Source organism: Urocampus carinirostris, chromosome 10 (assembly GCF_059441175.1).
Source record: "Urocampus carinirostris isolate Australia breed hairy pipefish chromosome 10, RoL_Ucar_1.0, whole genome shotgun sequence".
Lineage (NCBI taxonomy): Eukaryota > Metazoa > Chordata > Actinopteri > Syngnathiformes > Syngnathidae > Urocampus > Urocampus carinirostris.
In genome coordinates, this window is record NC_142358.1 from 5068886 (window position 1) to 5084070 (window position 15185).

Consider the following 15185-nt stretch of genomic DNA (forward strand, 5'->3'; position numbering starts at 1 on the left):
ACCCGTCTTAAGTTTGCATATGACCATTTGGATGATATAGAGGAGTCATGGGAGAAAGATTTGTGTTCAGATGAGACCAAAATAGAACTTTTTGGTCATAATTCCACTCAGTGTTTGGAGGAAGAAGACTAAAGAGTATAATCCGAAGAACACCATCCCTACTCTGAAGCCGAGTTTTGTGAGATTTTGGGGAACAACCTCCTTCCATCAGTCCGGGCATTAAAGTTGGGTCGCGGCTGGGTCTTCCAACCCGACAACGACCCGAAACACACAGCCAGAAAAACCAAGGAGTGGCTCCATAAGAAGCATGTCAAGGTTCTAGCATGGTCCAGCCAGTCTCCAGACCTGAACCCAATCGAAAATCTTTGGAGGGAGCTCAAACTCCGTGTTTCTCAGCTTTAGCCAAGAAACCTGACTGATCTAGAGAAGATCTGTGTGGAGGAGTGGGCCAAGATTCCTCCTGCAGTGTATGCAAACATGGGGAAAGACTATGGGAACTGTTTGACCTCTGTAATAGCAAACAAAGGCTACTGTACCAAATAGTAACATTCATTTTCTCAGGTGTTCTAATACTTATTTGCAGCGATATCACACGAATAAATCGTTAGAACGTCATGCATTGTGATTTCTGGATTTTTTTTAGTTTATTTTTCTCACAGTGAACATGCACCAACGATGACATTTGCAGAACCCTCCATGATTTCTAAGTGGGAGAACTAGCAACCACTTGGGTGTTTAAATACTTGTTTTCTTCACTGAATCCATATTTATTGATTTTTATTCTTTTGTTTTTTTAGATTTTTTTTCCCAGCTAAAAAAAATCAGCTGGTTATGTTATATTTTTCTCTCATTAGCACTAAAAAGACTAAACACTTTACATAACAAACGGATAACTTCACGGAACTTGAATTTCTAAAAAGGTCAACGGAAATCCTTCAATTTTGTGAAACCAATGCATCCTTAACGATCTCATTAGCTGGCGGAGGGTAGCCGATATAGTGTACAAATGATATCAGTAAAGGCAAATTAAATTGTCATCGAGGACATTTTGAATAGATGCTATAACAATCAAGGAAGGCAATCAGTTTCCGCCACTTTCTTCCACTGAGAATCCAGCGCATTAAAAACGACATTAATAGTAATCCTTTTTGTTTAAAAATTCATTATTTTGTCAAAAGATTATTAGCTGCCTTCCGGGGCCAGCGGTGATTAAAGATAAATCTGAAGGTTTTTAGAAGTATCAAAGGGGTCTTAGGTGTCTTCTTGCCCCCCCTTTTCATCACCTTTTGTAATTATGTTGTAATTACAACGTAATTACAAAAGGTGATTACGCTCCACCCAAAAATTGCCACCATTTCATGGCGCATCGTAACACAAGGCATTCGAGGGTCATCTCGGCTGGTGGCCATGTTTAATTAAAAGACTGATGAGGAAATGCATTTGATTTGGACTGTGATTAATTGCGTAAGCGGTGTAATTGGGAGGAACTGAAGTCGTGATGTCTAATTAGGCCAATTCAGCCCCATGATGCATGTTGCGACCCCAGAGTCGGTTTTGTTTACTTGCCACTTTGACGGCGTAGCGCGATGACATGCTCCAATGACTCAAAACTTCTCAACGATAGATGCTGATTGCAAAATTCGGGATTAAAATCCTCTTAAAGTGGAAGTCAATTCAGAGGAATAGGAAGTTATGTGGCAAAAGTAATCATGGAAATGAAAAAAATCTTGCTTGGATGAGAGTGTAATCTCACGCGGAGAGATTCTGTCATATTATGAGATTATGTAACGAAGTTATGTAACAGGATAATGTTGTGAGATTATGTTATGAGATTATGTTACGATATGTTACGATATTTGATACGATACCAAATTATGTCAAGAGATTTAGGTCTGACATTAAAGAGATTTGGTTATGATATTTAGTAATGAGATTTACTAACAGGATTTAGTAATACGATTAAGTTATGAAATTTAGTTACGTGATCAAGTTGCAAGATTTGTTACGAGATTATGTTACGAGATTTAGTAAAAAAGAAATAGTTAGAGGATTGGTCATCAGATTTATTGTGAGAATTAGTTAAAAAAGATCTAGTTGTGAGATTTATTTACGAGATTAGGGTGAGAAATTTTGTTACAAAATTACATCATGAGATTTATTCACAATAATTAGTTATACATTTTTAGGTTAAGTTAAGCGAATTAGTTACACTATTTAGCACGATACTTAGTAACGAGTTTAGATTGCGATACTTAATTTTAATACTTGACATCAAGATGTATTTACAAGATTTAGTTACAACCTCAGGCTTTTGGATTTAGTTACAAGATTTATTTGAAATATTTTGTAACACAATTTAGTTATGTAACATATTTATTATATTTATTTACGAGATTAATTTATGACATTTTATTTATGAGATTTGGTAACAAATATAATTTGTGAGATTTACTAGATTTAGTTATTAAATGTAATTATACGATTACGTTTTAAGAATGAGTTACAAGATTAAGTTACGACATTTAGTTACGAGATTTAGTTACAAAAATTGTTACAAGATTAAGTTACACGATTTCGTTAGACACATTTGCCTATATATCCTAATACATCTTTATTACATGTTAACCATGGAGTGCCATGTCCAATCTTGTTGCATACAATGTTTTTATACGTTAAAATCAATGACAATAAAGACATTTCAATTTAATTTGAACACAAAAAAACTTTGAATTTTCTAAACGTTTGGGTATTCAAAATGATTTGTCATATATCTCGCAAGGTGGGGAAAATGCTGTATATAGGGATTAAAAAAAACATTTTCTCAAAAATAGAATTGTCTTTATTTCCTTTGCTAACAAAATAGTGAATATTGTTTACAACATGATTAGACATGGCACTCCCGGATAAACATACGGTAATAGAAGTCATTCACACCATATAGTGAAAACCTCATAAGGCCGTATCCCGGAGTCTACTTTACTAAGGTTTCCACTTCTGTTCCGGTTCCTGAACACAATCATAGCCGTGAAGGAATCAACGCCGGGTGGATAGTTCAGATGTCCCTTTGATGATTAAAAGCGGCAATACCATCATGAACGCGCCGGGCTGATTGGCTGACTCACCTCGCAGGGGAGAAATCTCTTCCCTCCGTGTCTCCTAAATGGCCCCTGCCGTGACCCAACTTCCCTGCCAAGATCTAAGTTAAATGGGGCCACGGCGTACCCCCCCAAAAAACTCTTGACAGCTTTTCGCCTCTTCAAGAGCGCAGCTTGTCCCCATCGCTGGACGTCTCGATAGAAGTGTCTCGTTAGTCCGACAAAATTGTCCCCGTGTTTTTGCAGAGTTTGTACTGTGAATCCTGCTTTATTCCCAAAACAATCCATGAAAAGCGAAATCGACTAGGAATAAACGTTTAGTTTACAATTATACTGTAGACCAGGGGTCGGGAACCTATGGCTCGCGAGCCATATATGGCTCTTTCTATGAATATCTATGGCTCAGAGACAAATTTGATTGCATGCAAAATTTCTCCATCCTATTCGAAATTTGAGTTGTCCGTCCTATTCAGGTACACGCAAAGCCAATCCAGAGCTAAGTCTTACGGCGTTACTTCGCAGTATATATAGGGCACATTTTTCACTACAATTTACAGTCAAGGTGTCACACAAAAAAGGGGGGAAAAAAACTCGTTTTGGCTGTACAACGCTAAAGAATCCTTTATATAAAAGTTCACTATATAATCTGTGTTCAGTGTTCAGATACCTTATGATGAATCCACAGAACACACTGTAAATACGCCAAAACACCGGAAGAGAACTTAGTTTTTTGATTGGGTGAGTAGGAGGGATGGGTGGAGCCATGCAAAAAGCGCAAGCACTCCCTCCCATCTCTCGCCCTACGCCATCTGCGCCAAAAGTGAGCTCATCAGGCTCCCTATTTGCAGAATGTTGTGACGTTTTTTTGCATCTGGTTTTGAAACCAATATGTATGAAAAAAAAGGGTCAAAAGGAGTTTAACCGATTTTGAGTAATTGCAAGAAAGAGACAATTTTAAAGTGGTATGTTTGTTGATTTTGGGACAGGGGCTCTGGCATTATTCTCTTTTCATAATTTTTATCAAATCATCAAAAATAAATGTGCTGAAGACTAAGCTTTTGTCTGGGGTGCGGGTTTAGCAATTTTGTAAATTTGTCTCATAATATATGGTGTGGCTCTTTCCCAAAATAAAGTTAATATTTTTTGCTTTTATGGCTCTTTGAGTCAAAAAGGTTCCCGACCCCTGCTGTAGACCATAGACGTACAAACTAAGGCCCGCGGGCCACACACGGCCCGTCTGTTTTTTTCACCTGGTCCACCAAACGAAAATGATCAAATTATACTGTATACTGTACATAATTGTAAGTAAATTGCTGCTGATAAAAATGTGTGTCTACGACAAATGACTACTACAGAAATACTACAAAAATACTACAAACTTACTCCAAAACTAAGTTAGTCCTTAAAAAAGGACTAATACTTTGCTTTCATTCAGAAAATAAAAAATACTATAGAAAATACTATAGAAAAAGTACGAAAATACTGCTGCAGTAATACTCATCTCATCTCATTAGCCGTACCGCTTATCCTCATTAGGGTCGCGGGGGGGCTGGAGCCCATCCCAGCCATCTTCGGGCAGTGGGCATGGGACACCCTGAACTGGTTGCCAGCCAATCGCAGGGCACACGGGGACAGACAACTCATTCGCTCATTCACACCTAGGGACAATTTGGACCAGCCAATTCACCTGAAATGCATGTTTTTGGAATGTGGGAGGAAACCGGAGTGCCCGGAGAAAACCCACGCAAGCACGGGGAGAACATACAAACTCCGCACAGAAAGTCTGGACCTGGATTTGAACCCACGACAGGTTCCCATGACATGAACTGTGCCGCACAAGCGCTAACCACTGCGCCGCCGTGCTGCCCCTGCAGTAATACTATAATACAAAAATACAACCACACTAATATTACAAAAATACTTGAGAAATACTACAAAAATACTACAAAAATACTTCAATAATAGTACAAGAATCCAAGTCCAGGAATACTAAAAACAATACTATACTACTCCAGAAATATTACTAAAGAAAAACAAAAAAAATACAACTACAGTAATACTACAAAAACACCAACAACTACTGTATATAAATACAACTACATTACAAAAATACAAAAGTACTAAAAGAAAGATACTATAAAAATATGACTACAAATACTACACAAATACTACTATGGAAATCATTTAAAGGTACTAGTGAAGAAATACTAAAAAACTACCACTACAGAAATACTATAATACAAAAACTCTACTGCAGAAATATTACAACAGAAATACTACAAAAACTACAGAAATACTACAGAAATACAACTACAGTAATACAAACTACCACATACACTACAAAAAATGTGATATGGAAATACTATCAATCATACGCTTTTGAAGAGATGTGTGTCTTAAGTCTAGATTTAAAAACTTCCACTGAGGTTGCAGATCTTGTCTCCGGAGGCAGAGCATTCCATAGCACCGGGGCCCGGATGGAGGACGCTTTCGAGCCTGCAGACTTCTTGGCTCTCTGAGTCAAATGTAGACCGGGATTTTCCGAGCGGAGGTTCTGTCCAGGAACACAGGGGGAAATCAAATCATACATATATATATATATATATATATATATATATATATATATATATATATATATATATATATATATATATATATATATATATATATATATATATATATATATATATATATGTGTACTAGATTAATACTAAAAAACTAAATAATTCATTAAGAGCTTAAAACAGGGACCCTGTATTTTGTTTTGCTCTCACTGTAAGCGTTTCAAAACCAATTTGATTTAAAGGATTCTTTGTAAAAACAAACAAGTCGGCACATATTCATAAATGACAAACATGGATTAGGTGTTTAGGATAGGCCCCTCTGCCAATTTTTTTCAACCCATTGCGGCCCGCGACTTCAAAATGTTGCCCACCCCTGCTGTAGTATTGAATATGTTCTGAGGTGGGTGTTGCAAGGTGAAATTGCTTTATAGAGGGGGATACAAACCTCACATAAAATATTTATATTGGAAAACAGGACAAGGTAAGTACTAAATACTGTATGTGGAAAATACGTCTATGTGATAGAATACCATTATAAATAAATACACATGTAGAGGAAAAATGATTTTTTTTTTACTTTGGTGTGACATGAATTAATCTGGTCGATTGGCGTAGCTGGTGGATGCAGATGGGAGAGAAGACAGTGGAATCAAATTTATTTTGAAACTTGTCATGCCCTTGGAAGAACTTGTTGATTTAATTGCTTCGTTATTTTTAATAGTCCCTATCATCAATTGGTTACAGACATGCAACTTAGCAAAGGTAGTGATTTGTGTGCCTTAAACAATCCTTCTATCTTGGTCGGTAGCCCATTCTCTGCTGGTGAAAGATTCTCCCCCCCTGACGTAAATCTTTAAAGATGGGAGTACTCGTTCGCGCCAGGAGGCCTCGGGGACGGACAGGATGAAGAATGGACACTTTAGTAGGACACTCGGAACGACGCATCCTGCCCCGGTGACTTTGCCCAAAGTGCGTTTCCTGATCGGCGAGCTCACTTTGTCCCTCTTGCGCTACAAAACAGGCGTGAAAAGATAAATAAAAGAATGAGAGCAGGGGTCACAACTGCATTGGTGATAATGGACAAAAAGTCGGATGTCGGTGTCGTTCCCTGCTCGTCGGTGGTAACATAGATAATTGCCTTGTCTGGCATTGTGAAGACGTTTCTTAAAGAACTTGAGGGCAAACAAACAAAACCGACCACCCTGTGTCGTTGAGAAGCGCATACATTAACACACTATTCCTTCAATTTTCGCACGTAGTCCATAAATTATCTGATTAACTAAAACTGTATTTTCTTACAAAAAAGGACAAACACTAACCTATATAAAGCCTGAGAAACTCTGGGCTTTTTTCCGGAGACACGACTGCGTTGACATCACCATCATAAAATATCAAACGAGGTCAACTAAGCCTTTTTTCATCTCTGGCCATCATGTTTGATTTTGTTTCATGTCTACTGTACCTCATTGGTTTTAGAAGACCAAGTGTGGACAACATAGATATAAAACACTCCCCTAGGAAGAAACCTCCAACAGAAACAAGCTACCCTCAATGGATTTGTTTCAGAAGAAAAGGAGTTGGGTGACAGGGTAAGAGTCAGGGCCACTCCTTTTTGGTGACAGTGGATTCCATCCCACCCAGTGTCCTAATTTCAATACCAAAACTGGACTTTGTTGAGTGGGTCTTGGATTTCAAAGTATCAAACTACAGTTGTGGAAGTTCTAGTCAGGGACGTGTCTGTCGGACTCCTGTATCCAATTCTGATACCCAATCTCCCTAAGATTCCAGGACTTCACAAGGTTCCTGAAAGTCCAAAGTCAGATTTATGTTTCCTTTCCTCCAGCAGAACCGAGCCTCACTAAATGGATTAATTCCAGAAGTAGGAAAGTTGAGTGAGAATTGGCGTTACCCATTGCTGGTGACCGTGGATTCCATTTACTGTCTAGCTTTTGGACCTAATTGTGTTACCAAAACGGAACTGCTTTGTTGTATCTTACATGCCCTGAGGACTTGTCTTACAAATTCAAAATTACAGTGTTTGGAGTTTTGGTCTCTGTAAACCTCTTGTATCCATTTCGAGACTCAGTCCTGAAGTGTTACATTTTAGAGCTTCACAAGGGATATGAAGGTCCAAAGTCAGATTTTTCTTCCCTAACCTCACTTAAAACTCCAGTGTCAAATGGGGCCTCAGAATCTTGGCATCCCCACTGAAGAGTGTAGTCTTTGTGTCTACCTCCTGGTGAAAGGGTAGTACATTTTGATAATCCAAAGTAACAATATCTTGGAACCGAAAACAAATGGCCTGCATTGTCTTTGGCATGGCCCACAAAAAGGGACAGGCGTTAACATATACAAACCCTAAGAAACTCTTGACTGGAACAACATTTTTCTGCTAGTTTTATCAGAATAATGTTTACTGGAATCAAATTACCCCATTTGAGCTGAGTTAAAGAAGCCTTCTTCCACCTCTAGCCAAGGTACCTAATGAACCTCCGGAGAGAATCTCACCAACTTTTGCCATGTATTTTTTTGCAGTCTTCATGCAAATAGGTTAAATGAACAAAGGACTTCGAAGCAAGAAGTACACATAAAGATCAAACTGTAAATGTTGTCCTCTCCTCACCCAAAATTCCAGTATGAAATAGAATCTCAAAACATCGGCACCTCACTGAAGAGTGTCATCTTTAAGGGTAGTAAATATTGTTTAAAACAATGAGGAAAGTAATTTGAAACATAATAAATGACTATCTCAGAGACAGCCCACAAAATAACATCCAGAGAAACTGAAAAATCTCTCCTTCGAACTTCTATATACTGAGTTTTTTCATCTCTGTCCATGGTTTTAAATTTCTTTTGGCAGAGAATCCGACCAGCTTATGCAATGCACAACTACCAATTGAGGGCATTGAGAACCATTGAAATTTGTCACTTGTTTCCACATAACAAATTTTAAACTGCTTAGTTTTCTCAATAGTTTTCGCACAGTTGCTCGGATGTTTCAAGTGTTGTTTCAAAATTAATTAAATGAGACTGGTATATGTTTGAATATGAATTTCAACGTCTTGTTTTTATGTTGTGTGTTTTTTGTATCATTTTCTAAAAGAAATTAGGGCTATGCAACCAGAAGTACACCAAAATACCTCAACTTCATCCAACCGAGGAGTTCTTTCCCCCTGTTATTAACACAGATTTCATTGTTGATAAATCAATTGTGCATTTATTTACTCAATGAGCTTTAAAGGAGCAAAAAAAACAATAAAAAAGGCTCTATTGAGTTCTCGGGCCTTTTTTCTGCTGACCGTCGAATTCCGACGTTTTACTTTTCGCCTCGCTAAGCTCATCCTGTCCGTTCTGGTATTGGTGATCTGTCACAAACCCCCACTTTTCAATCCTCCCTCCACCCCCTGCAGATTCTGTCCCCCTGCAGAACCATTGTGCAACATTTCTTTTGTCGAGCTTGTGAATCATCAGTGTGCTCCTTCGCATTGAAAAATCCTTTACCTCTATGAGTGCTTTCTTTCTGTTGGGCTTCGGTCTTGTATTTTTGGGGATGGGGCCGGGTTTAATCAGCCTGGGGCGATCGCAGGGCAGCAAGGGTGGTCCATGCCAACGTGGGGCAGGCAGATGCTGTCGCCCGGGGTTGGTAAGGCTCACGGATGCCAAAGCTCGGTACAATTTGCCTTGAGCTCATAAATCCTCCGTCATGTTTGCTTGTGCATCCTGATTTCATCTGAAGCGGAGAAGTTTAAAGAATTTAGAGCAACCATTTATAGTAAAAATGCCATACAGTGAGGGATAGAAATATATTCTAATAAGCGTATGGGTCCTGTACGCCCAGAAACACATGTAATTACATAATAATAACAAGAAAAGAGTATATTAATTGTAATGCAATTATAATTTAAAATATAAATACATATTCATATAAAAAAAAGGAAAATTGATTTACCACTTGTACTTCATGACTTGTGCTGTTGAGTAGAGTTGTGGGTGGATGCATTGGTGGGAGGAGACAGCAGATTAAAATGAAAACAGATTTCAAAACTTCCACTGCAAGTCTTGTCACTCATAACGAATATAGTAAAAATTACATTATCATATAATCTTCTATTCTGAACTGATTTGGGACTGAATGGAGGAGATTTAATGGTGGGAGGTGGTTTAGCCAATCGCATAGCAGAACTCTCATGATGCAGTAACACAAACCAAATGCAAACCAGCATTTTATATGACGTCGACTTATATCAGACAGGCATCTTAGAAACGTAACTCTTCATGCGAACACTGCAAAGTCTGAATTTCATCAGTTTTTTGTTGTCGTATAGTTAGGAAAATGCCACATTTAAAAAATCTTATTCCAAATTAAACTGACACCGGTTCCCAGGGGTTTACTGTATCGATACTGCATGTGTGACATCATGTTTAAAGGAATGTTTCTTGCTAAAAGGTCAGTCCTATACAATAATTTTCTTCTTCAACTCGCTCATGGTTCTTCTCTTGTCACAAACTTTCTCGGGACCCTTTATTTTCTGCCATGAAATACACTAAATCTCAAAATGTTCTCAACATGTATTGTTGGATCGACTAATTATCTCTCCGCCATGTGTTCACCTCTGTTTGGGTGTGTTGGCGTATGTTCAAGTTCAGATTAAATCCAAATCAATGCACCCACATCTTTTAAACAAAAAACTATCCATAAGTTACACCCTCAGGGTAGTGGACTAGAAAACCCTTTAGAGCAGAATCAGCCCAGTCTGGAGGACATTGCCGGCTTGCGATACCACAACAGAGCCAACAATATTATTAAGGAATCTTCTCATCCCGGGTACAACCACTTTGTCCTGTTACCCTCTGATAGATGCTTTGGGTCCCTTAAAGCAAAGACTAACAGGACCATCACCACCTTAAGTGAAAAATCGATATGAATGGATGGATGGATGAATGAATGAATGAATGAATGAATGAATGAGTGAGTGATTGAATGAATGAATGAAAGATTGAATAAATGAATGAACGGATGACCTAGTTGCTTCTGAATGTTATTCTACTATTGTTAATATGCAGTATTTCCCATTGCACTATTGATATATGAATATAAATTGCACTTACAATTCATGCTAGTCTCCAATCACTACCTTGTAATAAATTTAGCATATTTATCAATTTACAATATTTCTTATCTCATTTACTCTTTTAAGTCTTTATTCTGTGTTTATCGTGTTTATCTTATTGTACCTTGTCTAATCTTATTGCAAAGAACGTTTACTCTTTTGTTGTCAATGACAATAAAGAACTATTCTCCATCCATCCATCCATTATCTGCACCGCTTATCCTCAGTAAGGTCGCGGGGGTGCTGGAGCCCATCCCAGCTGTAGCCCATCGGGCAGTGGGCAGGGGATACCCTGAACTGGTTGCCAGCCAGGCCTAGGGCACACAGGGACAGACAATTTGCACGTTCATTCACACGTAGGGACAATTTGAACCGGACGATTAACCTGCCATGCATGTTTTTTGAATGTGGGAGGAAACCCACGCAAGCACGGAGAGAACATGCAAACTCCATACAGGAGGTTTGATCTTACAAACTTAGAACTGTGCCGCACACGCGCTAACCACTGCGCCGCCGTGCTGCCCAAGACCTATTCTATTCTATTCTATTCTATTCTCTCATCTCTCTCATTAGCTGCACCGCTTATCCTCAGTAGGGTCGCGGGGGTGCTGGAGCCCATATCAGCAATCATTGGGCAGTGGGCAGGGGACACCCTGAACTGGTTGCCAGCCAATCGCGGGGCACACAGGAACAGACAACTCGCTCGCTCATTCACACCTAGGGACAATTTGGACCGGCCAATCCACCTGAAATGCATGTCTTTGGAATGTGGGAGGAAACCAGAGTGCCCGGAGGAAACACACGCAAGCACAGGGAGAACATACAAACTCCGCACAGGAAGTCTCGTAGCTGGATTCGAACCCACACAGGAGGTTCCCAAGAACTGTGCCGCACACGCACTAACCACTGCGCTGCCGTGCTGTCCCTATTCTATTCTATTCTATTCTATTTTATTCATTTTGGAGCGTAACTCACCAAAATCCACTTTTTGTGTTTACCCTTTCAGCCATGCACCTTTTTGGCCTAAACTGGGACCTGAAGCCCACACATAAACAAGTCTATCACGTGACGGATGAAAACGCAAGCGGTATACCTTTCCCTACGGACCTGAGCTTGAGGCCTCTTGGAAACACCGGCTCGGATCTACCTGATCGCCGGAGCAAAGACGATGGTAAGTTTGAATTCTAGACTCTTTATCGCCATGGCTCAGGCATGGAGTTTTCTCGGTAGTTAACCGATGACATTTGTTGAGAGTTGGCTTGTTTTGGCATACGCTGGTCCTGCTAGATCTGCATTGTAATCCTATAAAATGCTCATCAGTGTGAAAGCCTCGGTTTTTTTCCTGGAGGGAGAAAATGGCACGGCTTAAGGGAGCCAGCGTCCCGGGGCTCCGACTGTCACGGTTGGGGTAGGATTACCCAACTACTAACCCTTCGTGACCGACGCCACACTTTCATCTCCCCACCCGTGCCTGGCAGCCAAAGAAAGCATGTGCTAGCCCCGCGGTACTGAAGGCTCGACTCCAGGAAACTTTGCTCGCTCCCATTCCGGGGCAAATGGGCCAAAATACGGTTGTGCCATTTGCCACTGGCAGGCCACAAGAGGTAGCGAACGGGGTCATTACCATATAGATGAATCCCGCACTTGTCTTTTTTCATTTAACACGTGGCAGGATAGAGCGTTTGGCAGGCCAGGGGGCTGGAGAAAAGGGGCTGGGCTCAGCCGCTGGGGAAAGGCAATCAATATTTTTTTCCGAATAAGTCTCATTCTGGGCCCCTGTCACGGCTAACAATGAGGAGCTGTCGGTGTCTGGTTTTGCCGCCTCAGCACAAGCGTTGCGTCTTTTACATGGCGTGGCGCCAAAACTGCTAATTAGGTCGGTGCTGATTGACATGTAAGCTGGACTGTAATGGCATCAAGAGTTAGCAGACATTTTGTCCTGGAATATGGGACTACTTCGTTGACCTCCACCTCTTTCCTCAATAGAGTTGTCAATAGTGCTTGCCATGCCGTACCATGCCGTACTGTATTTTTAGACCATAAGATGGGGTTTAATTTCACAGTTTTGCTGATTTCTCAGTATTGTCACAATATTACTCCCCATGTTACAATACCATAGTATACACATATTTTTGGACTACGACACTCTTTACTTACCTTACCATATTGTACTGTACTGTACCATAGCATACATTACTTTACCATACACACCATACGTGGTTGGTTGGTTGGTTGGATCCCTTAAACACTGATTTCGTATAGCATACCATAAATAACATATTTTTTGATTGTAAGAAAACATTTTTTTCACAGTTTTGCTGTTAGTAGTTATCAATGGCTTTTTAAAATACCATACTATACCACATTTTTAGATAAAGACACACTTTCTTTCAGTTTTGCTTTTTTCTAGAGTTGCCATTGTTGATCCACATGTGACCATACCATACCATACCATACCATATTTTAGACTGTAAGACAAGCATTTTTCATAGTTTGCTGGTTTTTCATTATATTCTATAATGTAACTGGCTATGTTACCAAACTTTATTGTATTATACTGTAGCATACCATGCCATGCCATCCCCTGCCATGCACATACCATATGATGCCATACCATACCATACCATACCATACCATACCATACCATACCATACCATACCATACCATACCATATTTTCATGTATTCAGCACCCAAACCATTGAGAGTTTTGTTCAACCAGCATTGTTTTAAAATACTAAAAGTACATTATGTCCCTGCCTGTTTCTAATTTTAAATAACCAACACCATGAGCATAGGTTTTAACTGAAAAATAGTTTATTTAAGGATAAAAAAAGATTAAATTACCGTATTTTCCGCACTATAAGGCGCACCTAAAAGTCTTGTTTTTTTTCAAAAGCTGACCATGCGCCTTATAACACAGTGCGCCTTATATATGGCTCAATATTAAATTCGCAAGGTCTCGCAACTACGAGAAACAGCCGCCGACTCCATTTTTCGCGCTGTGCATACTGGGAAATATTAAACGATTGGTAGTTGCCGGGGCTCGTGTTGTATTTGTTTACTAAGTGGCAAAATGGCTACCCCATTAAACTGCTTAATTCATATTCAACAAATACAGTATTTGTCTGAATCCAGGGTTATGACTGGTGAAGATGTAAAGCACAATTTACCTTAAACAAACGCAGAATTATTCAGAATGTCACGTTTGAGAGAGAGAGAGAGCGAGAGAGAGAGAGAGAGCGAGATTCTCTTTCATACGTGCATTTGTATAAGAAAATGGCTCCTGTTAAGAGACACGCGTACAACGCCGAGTTTAAACTCAAAGCGATCAGTCACGCAGCACAACACGGCAATAGAGCGGCAGCGAGAGAGTTAAACTTAAATGAATCGATGGTACGGAAGTGGAGAAAGGGTGAAGATAAGCTCCGCCAAGTAAGGAAAACTCAACAAAGTTTCCGTGGCAATAAAGCAAGATGGCCAGAGTTAGAGGAGACACTTGAACAGTGGGTTGTTCAACAAAGAGCGGCAAGCAGAAGTGTCAGTACGATAACTATACGTATGAAGGCAACAGCGCTGGCACAAAAACACCGGACGTGTTGGATGGCCCATTCACTGAGATATGGTCAATTCGAACACAGCAGAAGAAGAATTCGAGGGATTCGTCGATGAGGAGCTTATAGAGTGATCTTTGTTTTTCTTTTGTGTGTTTATGTTTTACATTTTACAGTTATTATGTTATTGCTTTATTGTTATTGCTTTGCACTCGTTGTTTTTGCACATTACGAGTGTCACTTTATTGCGATTGCACTAACGTTTCATTTAAAATAACAGTATCAGACGTTTTTTTCTTTGCGTGTTGACTAAATGGACAAAAAATAAAATGATATGTCGATGTTGTTCAAAGATGTGTCACGAAAATGCTTTACCTCAGAGAAAATAATAAAACGGCTGTTTATTTATTTTGGGAGTGAATGGAGTTGTGGAAAGCTTGTTTGTTAATAAAGTTGGACCTTTTTGAATATTTTGTTGACATTCCCTTGAGCGTGGCAACATCTAGAGGTTGCATAAAGTAACTACATTCTCTACTGTAGTCAAGTCGTCACATTTATTTACCGTAAATAGCCCTTAATCCCAAAAATGTCTCGAAGGACTGCACAGGATTACAATTACAAAATTGCACAATTACCTGATCTTAAACCAGCATGCACTTATAGCGCCTTATAATGGGGTGCGTCTTATGTATGGCATAAGTTTTAAAATATATCATTCATTGAAGGTGCGCCTTATAACATGGTGCGCCATATAGTGCGGAAAATACGGTATGTGATTATGACGTGAAAAATACTTTCTCAATGTAAAAGTATTAGGCAAATTATGAATTTCCTAAATCTTACTAAATTATATATAATATGCT

The 15185-nt window shown here is 39.4% G+C and overlaps 1 protein-coding gene across 3 annotated transcripts in view; it reads left to right on the top strand.

The window, feature by feature from the left end:
- The window catches only part of tenm4 (teneurin transmembrane protein 4), a 287914-nt gene that overhangs the window by 125829 nt on the left and 146900 nt on the right, over nucleotides 1-15185 (top strand). For all 3 annotated transcript variants that reach the window (XM_088346405.1, XM_088346406.1, XM_088346404.1), the window contains one exon: nucleotides 11777-11941. In XM_088346405.1, coding sequence (XP_088202531.1) covers nucleotides 11777-11941 — 165 coding nt within the window. The remainder of the gene's footprint in view (nucleotides 1-11776; nucleotides 11942-15185) is intronic.